At 42.2% G+C, this 13391-nt stretch overlaps 1 protein-coding gene across 7 annotated transcripts in view; it reads right to left on the bottom strand.

Annotated features, from left to right (window-relative positions):
* Positions 1 to 1087: 1087 nt before the first annotated feature.
* Positions 1088 to 13391, bottom strand: part of LOC143487818 (NACHT, LRR and PYD domains-containing protein 3-like) — a 55279-nt gene continuing 42975 nt past the window's right edge. For 2 of the 7 annotated variants that reach the window (XM_076987026.1, XM_076987023.1), the window contains 7 exons: positions 11082 to 11258; positions 10490 to 10666; positions 9946 to 10122; positions 9244 to 9420; positions 6982 to 7158; positions 3412 to 3588; positions 1088 to 3283 (listed from right to left, as the gene is read on the bottom strand). In XM_076987026.1, coding sequence (XP_076843141.1) covers positions 3157 to 3283; positions 3412 to 3588; positions 6982 to 7158; positions 9244 to 9420; positions 9946 to 10122; positions 10490 to 10666; positions 11082 to 11258 — 1189 coding nt within the window. In that variant the 3' untranslated portion in view covers positions 1088 to 3156. Of the gene's footprint in view, positions 3284 to 3411; positions 3589 to 6981; positions 7159 to 7184; positions 7387 to 9243; positions 9421 to 9945; positions 10123 to 10489; positions 10667 to 11081; positions 11259 to 13391 lie in introns of those variants that run through there. The other 5 variants (XM_076987025.1, XM_076987027.1, XM_076987024.1 and 2 more) reach the window with 5 other exon arrangements.

Below are 13391 nucleotides of genomic sequence, written 5' to 3' on the forward strand. Positions count from 1 at the left end.
GCCAAAAAATCGCTTGTTTTAATCCCGCATCCGCCCGCCACATACACATTTCTGTCGCCCCCGCCCGCAATCCTAATATGAATTGAATTAATTAGTTTTAGTACTTGAAATTTTCTTATGTATTTATTAAAACAGCAATATAGCGATGGATCGCGCTGTCCCATTTCTTACCACAGTCCAAACACATGCCGTCAGGTGACGTACACCAACACTTTCTGATATCAATCACAACAAGCCGATTTCCCTCTCCATTAATTACAATGGAATATGACTTCCATACATCAGACTTTCCTGTAGTTGGCTTAATTGCGGTGTATTCACCTATTTTAACTGAATTTTCCACAGCTGAAACTGGTTGATCGTCTACAGCAGGGGTCGGCAACCTATGGCACGCGTGCCACCATTGGCACGAGGCATAATCACTGGCACGCGACACGCTGGACCAGCATCAGCAAAAATATATAAATTATTATATTAATGGATTATAATTTAAAGTAAAAAGTATCACCCCCCCCAACGGTTTGGAAGTATCGGTATCGATATCGGCGATACTGACCAGTATCGTATCGGTATCGATACCAAAATTCAGAGTATCGCCCACCCCTACTGGAGACCCGCGGGAAAGCAGTACATTTTATTTCTCATAACTTCAATGAAAACCAGTCACATAAATTTTATATAACAGAATCTTGTTTGTTTTACAACTGTAATTATTTAAACTGGGTAGGTATAAATTAACTAATTACATTCAATATATTTTAGAATTGATTAGATTATGTAGATATAATTAATTTTAAGGCATAAATATAAAAAATATGAGTTTTTAAATAAAATCAAATATATGTAAATGCATAAAACTTAACTCTGCCATGAATAATTTCTGTGAGTGTACAGAACACCAGACAGAACTACACACTCTCTCTCCTTCACTCTACAGAACACCATACAGAACTACACTCTCTCTCCTTCACTCTACAGAACACCAGACAGAACTACACACTCTCTCTCCATTCACTCTACAAAACACCAGACAGGACTACACACTCTCTCCTTCACTCTACAGAACACCAGACAGAGCTACACACTCAAGGATTCAAAGCTTTATTGTCATATGCACAGTAAGGAGCAAGCTTCCCTGTACAATGAAACCCCTACTTTGCTATCCGCCTTGGATGTAATAATGTAAATAAAGTAAGAAATAAAAAGAATAAATGAATAAAAAAATTATGGAAATATAAAAACAAACATACTCTCAAGCTAAATACAAAATACAAATACAAAATTATTTACAAAATTATTTACATTGTGCAATGGTGGGGATACATTAGTCCTGTCTGCTGTAAGTCTGTAGTGCATGGCAATTGTGTGCACTACATCCAAAACAAGAAATAAAAACATACAAGAAAGGAAAAAAGTAAGAGCCAGGAGCGGAGCAAGCAAACACGTCTGCCACGGAGGGCACCATGATTGATCATCACTCTCTCTCACTCTCTCTGATCTCACTGATCACTCTCTCCTTCACTTTTTTGTTTTCTTCAATGATCCATTAGCATCAATTCGATTCGACAAAACCCAAATATTAAAGGAATTTACACAGAAACTACAAACATAAGATAAGCCTTTATGCAGATGTATTACTTTTCCTGGGGAACTCACAAGCATCTCTTCTGATTATGATAAAACTTATAAGATTCTTTTCTTCTATATCAGACTATTCCATCAGCTGGGGTAAATCAACAGTTTTGTCTATAAATTGTAGTTTCCAGAACACGACCACCACTCCACTAAAATCAGGTAATGTTAGATATTTAGGCATACATGTCTCTGCTAGACTTTTAGACTTAGTGCAGTTAAATCACATCCCTATCACTCATGGGGAGTAAAATGACAGTTTTACCAAAAATAAAATATTTTCTCACTAATCACAAATAAACCCTCTGTTGCTTGGTTTTTGTACTTAGATTCAAACATCTCAACATTTCCATGGAAAAACAAGTCATCGCAAATAAGTCTGAAAACATTACAAAAGCTAAAACACAATGGTGGCTTTGAACTACCAAATTTTTATAATTTCTTAGCCAATATATTACAGATGTAGTGCTGTCAATTCCAGGTTCAGAGATTAAATGTCCTCACCAGGATTTTGCTCAGGCTTCCTGGATTGTGTTGATTCCACTAATTTTACCTGGATTGCTAATTAGAAAATCTAGCAAGCTTGAGCAAAATCCTGGTGAGGACTTTTAATCTCTGAACCTGGAACTGACACCACTATACAGATGACTACCCAGATAACAAATCAAATATGGACAAGATCTGTAAGGTCCACATTTATTGTACTGAAACAGCCGGAACACTAATAATACACTGTAAACAACCATTTACATAACATTTAAAATGCACCAAATGTAATACTGAGTTGTATATACCTGTAAACCAGGGGAGTGCACAGACATTTTGGGGGGCAAGTGCTCGGGGGGGGGGGGGGGGGGGGGGGGTTAACACTTCATTATAAAAAAATTTACAAGACGTGAGTTTTCAATGGAAAAAAAGTCACACCGCCAACTGATAAAATCCATATCCAATATTAACTATATACAGTCATTGTTAAGTCCTTCAGTTAACTTCTGTTTACCCTCCACTGTCTGCAGGCCTTGTTTCTTGTAAGGTAGGTGTGTGTGTGTGTGTGTGTGTGTGTGTGTGTGTGTGTGTGGTCATCCTCTTCTCTGTATATGAGCCTCAGATCAGTTCAGATCAACTTCAGTAGCCGGGTTTCCATCCAAACCTTTCGAAAAAATAATGCGCAATTTCCAAGTTTCGGCAGAAAAAAATGCGACTTAAGCCTTGTTTCCATTCATTACAGTTATGCGAATAAACTTTAGATCACGTGAGAGGACGCCAAACAATAGTGGTTTTACGTCCATCTGGCAGTTACGCATTTTTGCACATTGAGGTTTTGAAACATTTTTTTCTTTTTCTTTTCTATACATGGAGAAGTTAAATTCAATTTTTGCTCTCTCCAGAACTGTTTTTGTATGCATTTGCCATCTTTACATCGCGATCATGTACAGAACCACATGACTTGAGGCATGATACGTCATCGTTTATGCGAAAAACCCTTTTTCATCCAGTTTTTCCGAATTTTGGCGATGCGATAGTCTAACTTTTCCACCTCCTCCTAGCGTAAAAATCTTTTTGCGATATTTGGGGCTTTTTTCGAATTTTGGTCTTTTTGGTCCTCGGCTGATGGAAAACCCTCTTCTGTCTCCACTGACGTGGTCCCATACTGTAAGACAGAGAAAAGGACAGAATCGGACATGAACACACACTCATCACAGTCAGACATCACACTCTATACACAAACTCAATCAGTGTAAACACTCACTGTAAAGAGTCAGTAAGTCAGTAACTCACTCTAGTTTCTCCAGTGTACAGTGTGGATCCTCCAGTAGAGCAGAAAGCTGCTTCACTCCTGAGTCTCCTGGTTTATTGTTGTACAGTTTCAGCTCTCTCAGGTGTGATGAGGGGTTTGACCTCAGAGCTGAACACAGAGCAGCACAGCCTTCCTCTCTAATACTGCAGCTAGACAAACTGTAGAGAGAAGGAGAAAAACGCCTCACATTTGAATGTGGAACATTTCACCAAATACGTCAGATCTATTTCACAACATTTGAGCTGATTCACCCCTACTTAACTCTCTAATACCCACTAACTCCCCACCCTGCTGGAGAAGAGAAAGAAAGCAGCACTTTAGCAGGGAGATATGTGTCTGCCTTACACAACATAAGGGACAGTGAGTAGCACACACATACACACACATGCACAAAGACACGCATGCACACACACATACATGCACGCGCACACACACGCGCACACACACACATGCACGCACACACATGCACACACACACACACACACAGACTGTAATGCCCTGTTTGTAAACACTAATTTATATTGATCTATTTATTTCTTCTCATATCCTTATATTATTTATTTCCTTTCCTTTCTTTTCACTTCAACTTTAAATTCTTCATGTTCAGGTTCATCATAATTAGAATTGTTCATATTTTTCAATGATTTATTCATGTTGAACGATAACACTGCTTTGGCAATACTGTAACTGAATATGGTCATGCCAATAAAGCTTATTGAATTGAAAGTATTAAAAAATGAGAATTGAAGAGAGAAAGAGGATATTGACAGTGTGTGTGTGTAAGAGAGAAAGATAGAGAGAGAGGGAGGGGATTGCATGCTTTATAGACTTTTAAAAAGCTTTTGATTCTATTTGGCACCAGAGACTATTTTACAAACGTGTTAAAAGTGGCATAGAGCGTAAAACATATGATCTAATTAAATCAATGTACACGGGAAATACAAACTGGATTCCAGAAACGTTTGGACATTAAACAAATTGTGAATAAACACTGAATGCAATGATGTGGAGGTGCTAACATAATATTTTATTCAGAATAGAACACAAATCACGGAAGTTTAAACTGAGAGAATGTTTCATTTTAAGTAAAAATATGTTGTTTCAAAATTTCATGGCGTCAACAAATCCCAAAAAAGTTGGGACAAGGCCATTTTTACCACTGTGTGGCATCCCCCCTTCTTACACCACTCAACAGACGTCTGGGGACAGAGGAGACCAGTTTCTCAAGTTTAGAAATAAGAATGCTCTCCCATTCATGTCTAATACAGGCCTCTAACTGTTCAATCATCTTGGGCCTTCTTTGTAGCACCTTCCTCTTTATGATGCACCAAATCATTCTCTATAGGTGAAAGATCTGGACTGCAGGCTGGACATTTCAGTACCTGGATCCTTCTCCTATGTAGCCATGATGTTGTGATTGCTGCAGAATGTGGTCTCGCATTATCTTGTTGAAAAATGCAGGGTCTTCCCTGAAAGAGACGACGTCTAGATGGGAGCATACGTTGTTGTAGAACCTGAACATAGTTCTCTGCATTAATGGAGCCTTTCCAGACATGCAAGCTGCCCATGCCACAAGCACTCATACAACCCCCATACCATCAGTGACGCAGGCTTCTGAACGGAGCGTTGATAACAACTTGGGTTATCCTTGTCCTCTCTGGTCCAGATGACATGGTGTCCCAGTGTTCCATAAAGAACTTCAAATCGTGACTCATCTGACCACAGAACAGTCTTCCATTTTACCACACTCCATTTTAAATGACCCCTGGCCCACTGCAAACGTCTGAGTTTGTGGAGCTTGCTTAGAAATGGCTTCCTCTTTGCACTGCAGAGTTTCAGCTGGCAACGGCGGATGGCACGGTGGATTGTGTTCACTGACGAAGCTTTCTGGAAGTATTCTTGAGTCCATTCTGTTATTTCCTTGACAGTGGCATTCCTGTTTGAGGTGCAGTGATGTTTAAGAACCCAGAGATCACGATCATCCAGTAGTTTTACGGCCTTGACCCTTATGCACAGTGATTGTTCCAGATTCCCTGAATTGTTTGATGATGTTATGCACGGTTGATGATGATAACTTAAAAGTCTTTGTTATTTTACGCTGGGTAAAACCATTCTGGTATTGCTGCACTATCTTTCTGCACAACAATGGTGGAATTGATGGTCCTCTTACCATCTTGGCTTCAGAGAGACACTGACACTCTGAGAAGCTCAATCATGTTGTCAGTTGACCTAATTATTGTTAATTGGTCTTCCAGCTGTTCGTTATATGCTCAATTTCCTTTTTCCAGCCACTAATTGCTACTTGTCCCAACTTTTTTGGGATTTGTTGACACTGTGAAATTTTGAATCAACATATTTTTCCTTTAAAATGATACATTTACTCAGATTAAACTTTTGATCTGTCATCTATGTTCTATTATCTCCACATCTCTGCATTCAGTTTTTATTCACAATTTGTTTAGTGTCCCAACTTTTTTGGAATCCGGTTTGTAGGTGCGTAATAAAATGGGCAATAAACAAATTCTTAGGAGTGCGGAGTTGTCACGGTGGGTCAGCCTAGAAGCCACCAGAGGGCTCGCATTCGCTGATTCACACACGCAGACTTCAGGGCAGCACACGCCCCCGGTTACCAGACCACTCCCCCGGTTACCAGACCACGCCCCAGGTCCCAATGACCACATTACTAACACCTGTTCCTTATTTCACACATCGTACTAAAAGCCCACAGGTCGTGCAGTCCAGTGCTGCACATTGTTGAGCCTTCGTCTCGAATCCCTGGACAGACGTCACCTTCTGCACCTAGAAGTCTCCTCACCCTTGGTCTACCTCTCAGAACTGCTTTGAGTGCTACTGTCTTCATGGTTGTTGCCTTTCGGCCTGAGTCTTTGTGTTTGTTATCATGGACAATAAAGCGTTCAGTTTGCAGCCTCTGCCTCCTGCCGTCTCTATCCCCGCGTCACAGGAGTGAGACAGTGTCGGGATAAAATTCATATTTGGTCTCTCTGTAATCATATTCATCAGTATTCATATATGTATTGATCACTCTTAGTAATAAGTGGAGTGAGACAGGGCTGCTGTTTAAGCCCAACATTATTTAATATCTATATTAATGAATTGGCAAAAATATTAGAACAATCCACAGCTCCTGGTCTCACTCTGCACCACTCAGAGATCAAATTCCTGCTCTATCAGACGACCTGGTTCTGCTGTCCCCACTGAGCAGGTCTACAGCAGAACCTGGACCTGCTGGAGCAGTACTGACAGAACTGAACATGGAGCAGTACTGACAGAACTGGACCTGGAGCAGTACTGACAGAACTGGACCATATAGAGCAGTACTGACAGAACTGGACCTGCTGGAGCAGTACTGACAGAACTGGACCTGCTGGAATAGAGTGTGTATGTGTGTGTGTGTGAGAGAGAGAGAGAGAGAGAGAGAGAGAGAGAGGATAGTGACTATGTGTATGGGTGTGTGTGCGCGTGTGTATGTGTTTGTGTGCGTCTGTGAGTGTGTGTGTGGTGTATAAAGAGTCAGTAAGTCAGTAACTCACTCTAGTTTCTCCAGTGTACAGTGTGGCTCCTCCAGTAGAGCAGAGAGCTGCTTCACTCCTGAGTCTCCTGGTTCATTGTTGTTCAGATTCAGCTCTCTCAGGTGTGATGAGGGGTTTGACCTCAGAGCTGAACACAGAGCAGCACAGCCTTCCTCTCTAATACTGCAGTCAGACAGACTGTAGAGAGAAGAAGAAAAACTCCTCACACTTACACATCAACACACACATCAACACAAATATCTCTACCACACACGCACGCACGCACACAGGCACGCACACACACACATATACGCACACACACATACACACACACACAGATCTGCGTGGGAAAACCGCGCATGGAACCTTCACACTACAGCGGTCATCATGTGCGCACTGCGATTTGTCCAAGTGTCCAAAATGAGTCTGGAGCAGCAAAATCAGGATAAAATCATGTAGAAATTAATATTCATATTTAACGCACATCACCTAAATGCATCTTCTTCATAAACACACAGAACCTATAAGACCCATATATGAATTTTGCCCTGAACCCTGGTGTTAGGGTTAGACAGACAGAGAGAGTGAGGATATTGACTGTGTGTGTGTGTGTGCGTGTGTGTCAGGGTTCCCACACCTTGGTTAACATAAAATTCAAGGACCTTTCAATGACTTTCCAGGACCAACTTCCTCAAATTCAAGGACAGCACCTGCCAGCATTTACCTACTCTTACCCCTGAATATGTTATCAAAAAACGATGTTAATACAACGCAAATTCAAAAGACTGAATGTCATTTCAAGCCATGCATCCTGAAATGTTCTGTGCATGACATTAAGCGCTGATTAAACAAAAACTTAATTCACACTCAACGACTGGCAATTTAGTAATGCACCTGTGAGAAGGTGACATTCACGTAAAGTGGCTACACATACGCTAACTACATACAGGAAACACTAGCTTTCAGTGCTGAACAAACAAACTAATTTCTCTACAGGAGAATGACCAAACTTTTGCAAAGTAAAAGTCAGCATAGGCCCTGTAGAATCAATATAATTTTAAATGAACTTGTGTTGGCAAAATAATGACACATTGACAGCAGATAAATAATAATAACAATAATACACATATGCATATACACATACAGTACATACATAAAACAGAGGAGCAAAGCCATATAATGAGATTAGAACTATAGATTTCTAGAGAAATCTGGTGTGAGATGATTCTAGCATTTTACAAGTTTTTTTATCTACTTAATGAAGAGTAATATGAATTTAATTCATTCATAAAGAGAAAAGAAGGCTTTTAACCACTCCACTTACTGTAGTGAATGTGGTATTTTGCTAAAAGTACGACTACATTTATGGCATCAGAGAAATCCGAACTTAAGTTTTCCGCATAAAGTAAAATGGTATCAAAAGAAAGAATGTTAAGTTTGAGATTAATCCAGTTTCTAGTGTCCATGCAAAAACTTTGTGAATGTTGACATGAAAAAACAAATGCTCCTGGAATTCATCTTCTGACTTACAAAAGGCACATGAATCCACATCAAGTTTAACTCTTCTTTCAAGAAACATGGCTACAGGATATATCTTATTTATTATTTTGAAATGAGTCTCTTTTACTTCAGAAGATATGGGCCATTTGACAAGCCATTGTGGTTTTATAACTTGTATTAGGACGTTTCTTGAAAGAATCTCTATTACATTTTTTGTCTCATACCATCAGTGATAATCTTGTTATTACAATTGAAGTCAACTAAGTTAGTCATTCACTTTTAACATGGGCATCAAAACAGTCAACTCTGAATATAAAATAACATTTTTGATTAATTGAATTAATGCTAAAGGAATCACTTTGCACTTTCTTAAAATCTTTTAACAACTAGGGTCAGATCATATTTTTCAACAAAGGATGAGAAATGTAAAACATTATGACAATCTTTTTCATAGCAATCTTTTGTAAATATTGACTTCCTACCAACTGTGCCCTATTATTCCTTGACTGCGGTCTTCATCCATGTGGAATTTCAAACTTCCCAAAATATTCAAGGACCTTCAAGGACAGCTGTCTTTTATGCCTGTTTTCAAAAACTTTCCAGGGCCTTGAACTTATTATTTCAGATTCACAAACTTTCAAGTATTTCAAGGACCCGTGGGAACCCTGGTGTGTGTGTGTGTGTGTGTGTGTGTGTGTGTGCGCGCGTGTGTGTGTGTGTGTGTGTGTGTGTGTGTGTGTGTGTGTGTGTGGTGTATAAAGAGTCAGTAAGTCAGTAACTCACTCTAGTTTCTCCAGTGTACAGTGTGGATCCTCCAGTAGAGCAGAGAGCTGCTTCACTCCTGAGTCTCCTGGTTTATTGTAATTCAGATTCAGCTCTCTCAGGTGTGATGAGGGGTTTGACCTCAGAGCTGAACACAGAGCAGCACAGCCTTCCTCTCTAATACTGCACTCAAACAGACTGTAGAGAGAAGGAGAAAAACTCCTCACACTTACACATCAACACGCACGTGAACAATTTGGAATAATGAGATGAGGAGAGACAAGCGATCCATCCTGGGCCGGTCACCTCCTGCCTAAACGGATGCCTACACCAAGATGGACATTATTACATCTTTTTCCTTTTCTTTCTCTTCTTTCTGTATAAATTGTTGTTGTTGTTGTCATGGTGACAGGTGTCGGCCAGAGGAGGACGGGTTCCCCCCCTGAGTCTTGGTTCCTCTCAAGGTTTCTTCCTCATGCAAAAAACTAGGGAGTTTTTCCTTGCCACTGTCGCCTTTGGCTTGCTCACTGGGGGCTAGGACTCGGCACTTGTAAAGCTGCTTTGTGACAACAACTGTTGTAAAAAGCGCTATATAACTAAAATATGATTGATTGATTGATTACAAACACAGACACTGTGTGTGTATTCAGGAGAAACATGTAGCCATGTGTGTGTGTGTGTGTGTGTGTGTGTGTATAAAGAGTCAGTAAGTCAGTAACTCACTCTAGTTTCTCCAGTGTACAGTGTGGATCCTTCAGTAGAGCAGAGAGCTGCTTCACTCCTGAGTCTCCTGGTTTATTGTTGTTCAGATTCAGCTCTCTCAGGTGTGATGAGGGGTTTGACCTTAGAGCTGAACACAGAGCAGCACAGCCTTCCTCTCTAATACTGCAGCTAGACAGACTGTAGAGAGAAGGAGAAAAACTCCTCACACTTACACATCAACACACACATGAACACAAACACAGACACTGTGTGTGTATTCAGGAGACATGCAGTGTGTGTATGTGTGTGTTTGTAGAGATAGAACAAGCAAGAAAGTGTGCATGTAAGTATAATTAATACAGAGATAGTGTGTGTCTCAGAGGAATAACAGGTATATTGACAGTGTGTGTGTGTGTGTATGTGTGTGTGTGTGTGTGTGTGTGTGAGAGAGAGAGAGAGAGAAAATAGTGACTATGTGTATGGGTGTGTGTGCGTGTGTGTATGTGTTTGTGTGCGTCTGTGAGTGTGTGTGTGTGTATAAAGAGTCAGTAAGTCAGTAACTCACTCTAGTTTCTCCAGTGTACAGTGTGGATCCTCCAGTAGAACAGAGAGCTGCTTCACTCCTGAGTCTCCTGGTTTATTGTAATTCAGATTCAGCTCTCTCAGGTGTGATGAGGGGTTTGACCTCAGAGCTGAACACAGAGCAGCACAGCCTTCCTCTCTAATACTGCAGTCAGACAAACTGTAGAGAGAAGGAGAAAAACTCCTCACACTTACACATCAACACATACATGAACACAAATATAGACACTGTGTGTGTTTTCAGAAATTATTTACAATGGTGTGTGTGTGTGTGTGTGTGTGTGTAGAGAGAAAACAAGCAAGAAAGTGTGTGTATGTGAATCTAATTAATATGGTGATAGTTTGTGTCTCAGAGGAAAAAGGGAAATGAGAGAGAGAGAGAGAGAGAGAGAGAGAGAGAGGGAGAGAGGAAGAGAGAGGATACGGACTGTGTGGTGTGTGTGTGTGTGTGTGAGAGGGAGAGAGAGAGAGGGGATATTGACTGTATGTGTGTGTGTGTGTGTGTGTGTGTGTGTGTGTGTGTGTGTGTGTGTGTGTGTGTGTGTGTATAAAGAGTCAGTAAGTCAGTAACTCACTCTAGTTTCTCCAGTGTACAGTGTGGATCCTCCAGTAGAGCAGAGAGCTGCTTCACTCCTGAGTCTCCTGGTTTATTGAGGTTCAGTTTCAGCTCTCTCAGGTGTGATGAGGGGTTTGACCTCAGAGCTGAACACAGAGCAGCACAGCCTTCCTCTCTAATACTGCAGTCAGACAAACTGTAGAGAGAAGGAGAAAAACTCACACTTACACATCAACACACACAGACACTGTGTGTATTCAGGAGAGACATGCAGTGTGTGTGTGTGTGTGTGTGTGTGTGTGTGTGTTTGTAGAGAGAGAACAAGCAAGAAAGTGTGTATGTAAATATATTAATACAGAGATAGTGTGTTTCAGCCGAATAACAGGGATATTGACTCTGTGTGTGTGTGTGTGTGTGTGTGTGTGTGTGTGTGTGTGTGGTGTGTGTGTGTGTGTGTGTGTGTGTGTGTGTGAGTGAGAGAGAGAGAGAGAGAGAGGATAGTGGCTATGTGTATGGGTATGTGTGTGAGACATCTAGTGCAGTAGTGTAGAAGTTCTTGTAGTAAGTGCATGTCTCTTTCTGCTTGTAACTTTCTGCTTTTAGCTACTGCCTCTGGCTAGCCCCCTCACCGGGGGTGAAACGAGGAGCTGAGTGCTCCTCTCCTCTGCATTGACACTGTCACCATCTACAAAAAGGTCAGGGTGTTTAGTAACCAGAAACCCTGGATGAACAGCAAAGTCCAGTCCCTCTTAAAAAGCCAAAACACTGCCTTTAAATCGGGGGACAGGGCCCGGTATAGCGCAGCCAGAGCTGACCTGAGAAAAAGCATCAGGGAGGCCAAGACGGTGCATAAAAGGAAGATAGAGGACCACTTCACTGGAAATGATCATTCAATGATGTGGCAGGGCATAAATCACATCACTAACTACAGATGCAAGAATCCGGACAACGCTGGTACCGACGCCTCGATGGCAGAGGAGCTGAACCGCTTCTTTGCCCGCTTCGACACAGTCGGACCAGCAACATCAACTACACATTCACCACTCAATTAGCACTAGCATGTTAACACTCCAGGAACATGAAGTGAGATGTGTGCTGAAGGCGGTGAATCCCAGGAAGGCGGCTGGCCCCGACGGCGTACCTGGAAAGGTGCTAAAAGCGTGTGCCGACCAACTGGCGGGGGTCTTCACCTGCATATTTAACATGTCCCTGTCACAGGCCATCATTCCACCTTGCCTCAAGTCCTCCATCATCATACCAGTCCTGAAGAAGTCTGTGGTGGAGAGCACAAATGACTACAGGCCTGTTGCACTTACACCAGTAGTCATTAAGTGCTTTGAAAGACTGATCTCTAAACACCTTAGAGTCTGTCTACCTCCCAACCTGGACCCCCATCAGTTCGCCTATAAGGCAAACGGCTCCTCAGAGGACACCATAAACATTACACTCCACACCGCGCTGAGTCACCTGGAGCATAGGGGGAGCTACGTGAGAATGCTCTTCCTGGACTTCAGCTCAGCATTCAACCACATCATCCTGGTTCTGGTTCACAAACTCACGGCTCTGGGTATCTCCACCCCCACCTGCCAGTGGATACAGAATTTTCTCACAGACCGCCCACAGTCTGTGAAATTAGGCCCCCCACCTCTCCTCCACCATCTCACTCAGCACCGGCTCCCCCCAAGGCTGTGTACTGAGCCCTCTCCTGTTCACCCTCTACACCTACGACTGCTCCATGACCATCTCTCTAACACAATCATAAAGTTTGCAGATGACACCACCGTGGTCGGGCTCATCTCAGGGGGAGATGAGTCGGGTTACAGGGATGAGATAAACAGGCTGTCCAGGTGGTGCTCTGCCAACAACCTGCCACTGAACCTTCAAAAAACTAAAGAACTAATTCTGGACTTCAGGAAGGGCAGGACTGACCCAGCCCCGCTTCTCATAAACGGAGTCTGCGTTGAAAGGGTCAGCTCAATCAGGTTCCTGGGTGTGCAGATCACCGACAGCCTCACCTGGACTGCAAACACAGTAATGGTGGTAAAGAAAGCCCAGCAGCGACTCCACTTCCTGAGAGTTCTAAAGAGGAACAAGATGGAGGAGAAACTGCTGGTGCTCTTTTACAGCTCCATCAAGAGCATCCTCATGTACTGCATCACAACATGGTATGGAGGGTGCTCAGCAGCAGATAAAAAAGCACTGCAGAGGGTGATCAACACGGCCCAGGGGATCACTGGTTGCTCCCTGCCCAGCCTGGAGGACATTGCCACCTCTCGCTACCTCAGAAGGGCGATCAGTATCACCAAGGACTCATCCCACCCCAGAAATC

Source organism: Brachyhypopomus gauderio, unplaced genomic scaffold, assembly GCF_052324685.1.
Source record: "Brachyhypopomus gauderio isolate BG-103 unplaced genomic scaffold, BGAUD_0.2 sc50, whole genome shotgun sequence".
NCBI classification, from domain to species: Eukaryota; Metazoa; Chordata; class Actinopteri; order Gymnotiformes; family Hypopomidae; genus Brachyhypopomus; species Brachyhypopomus gauderio.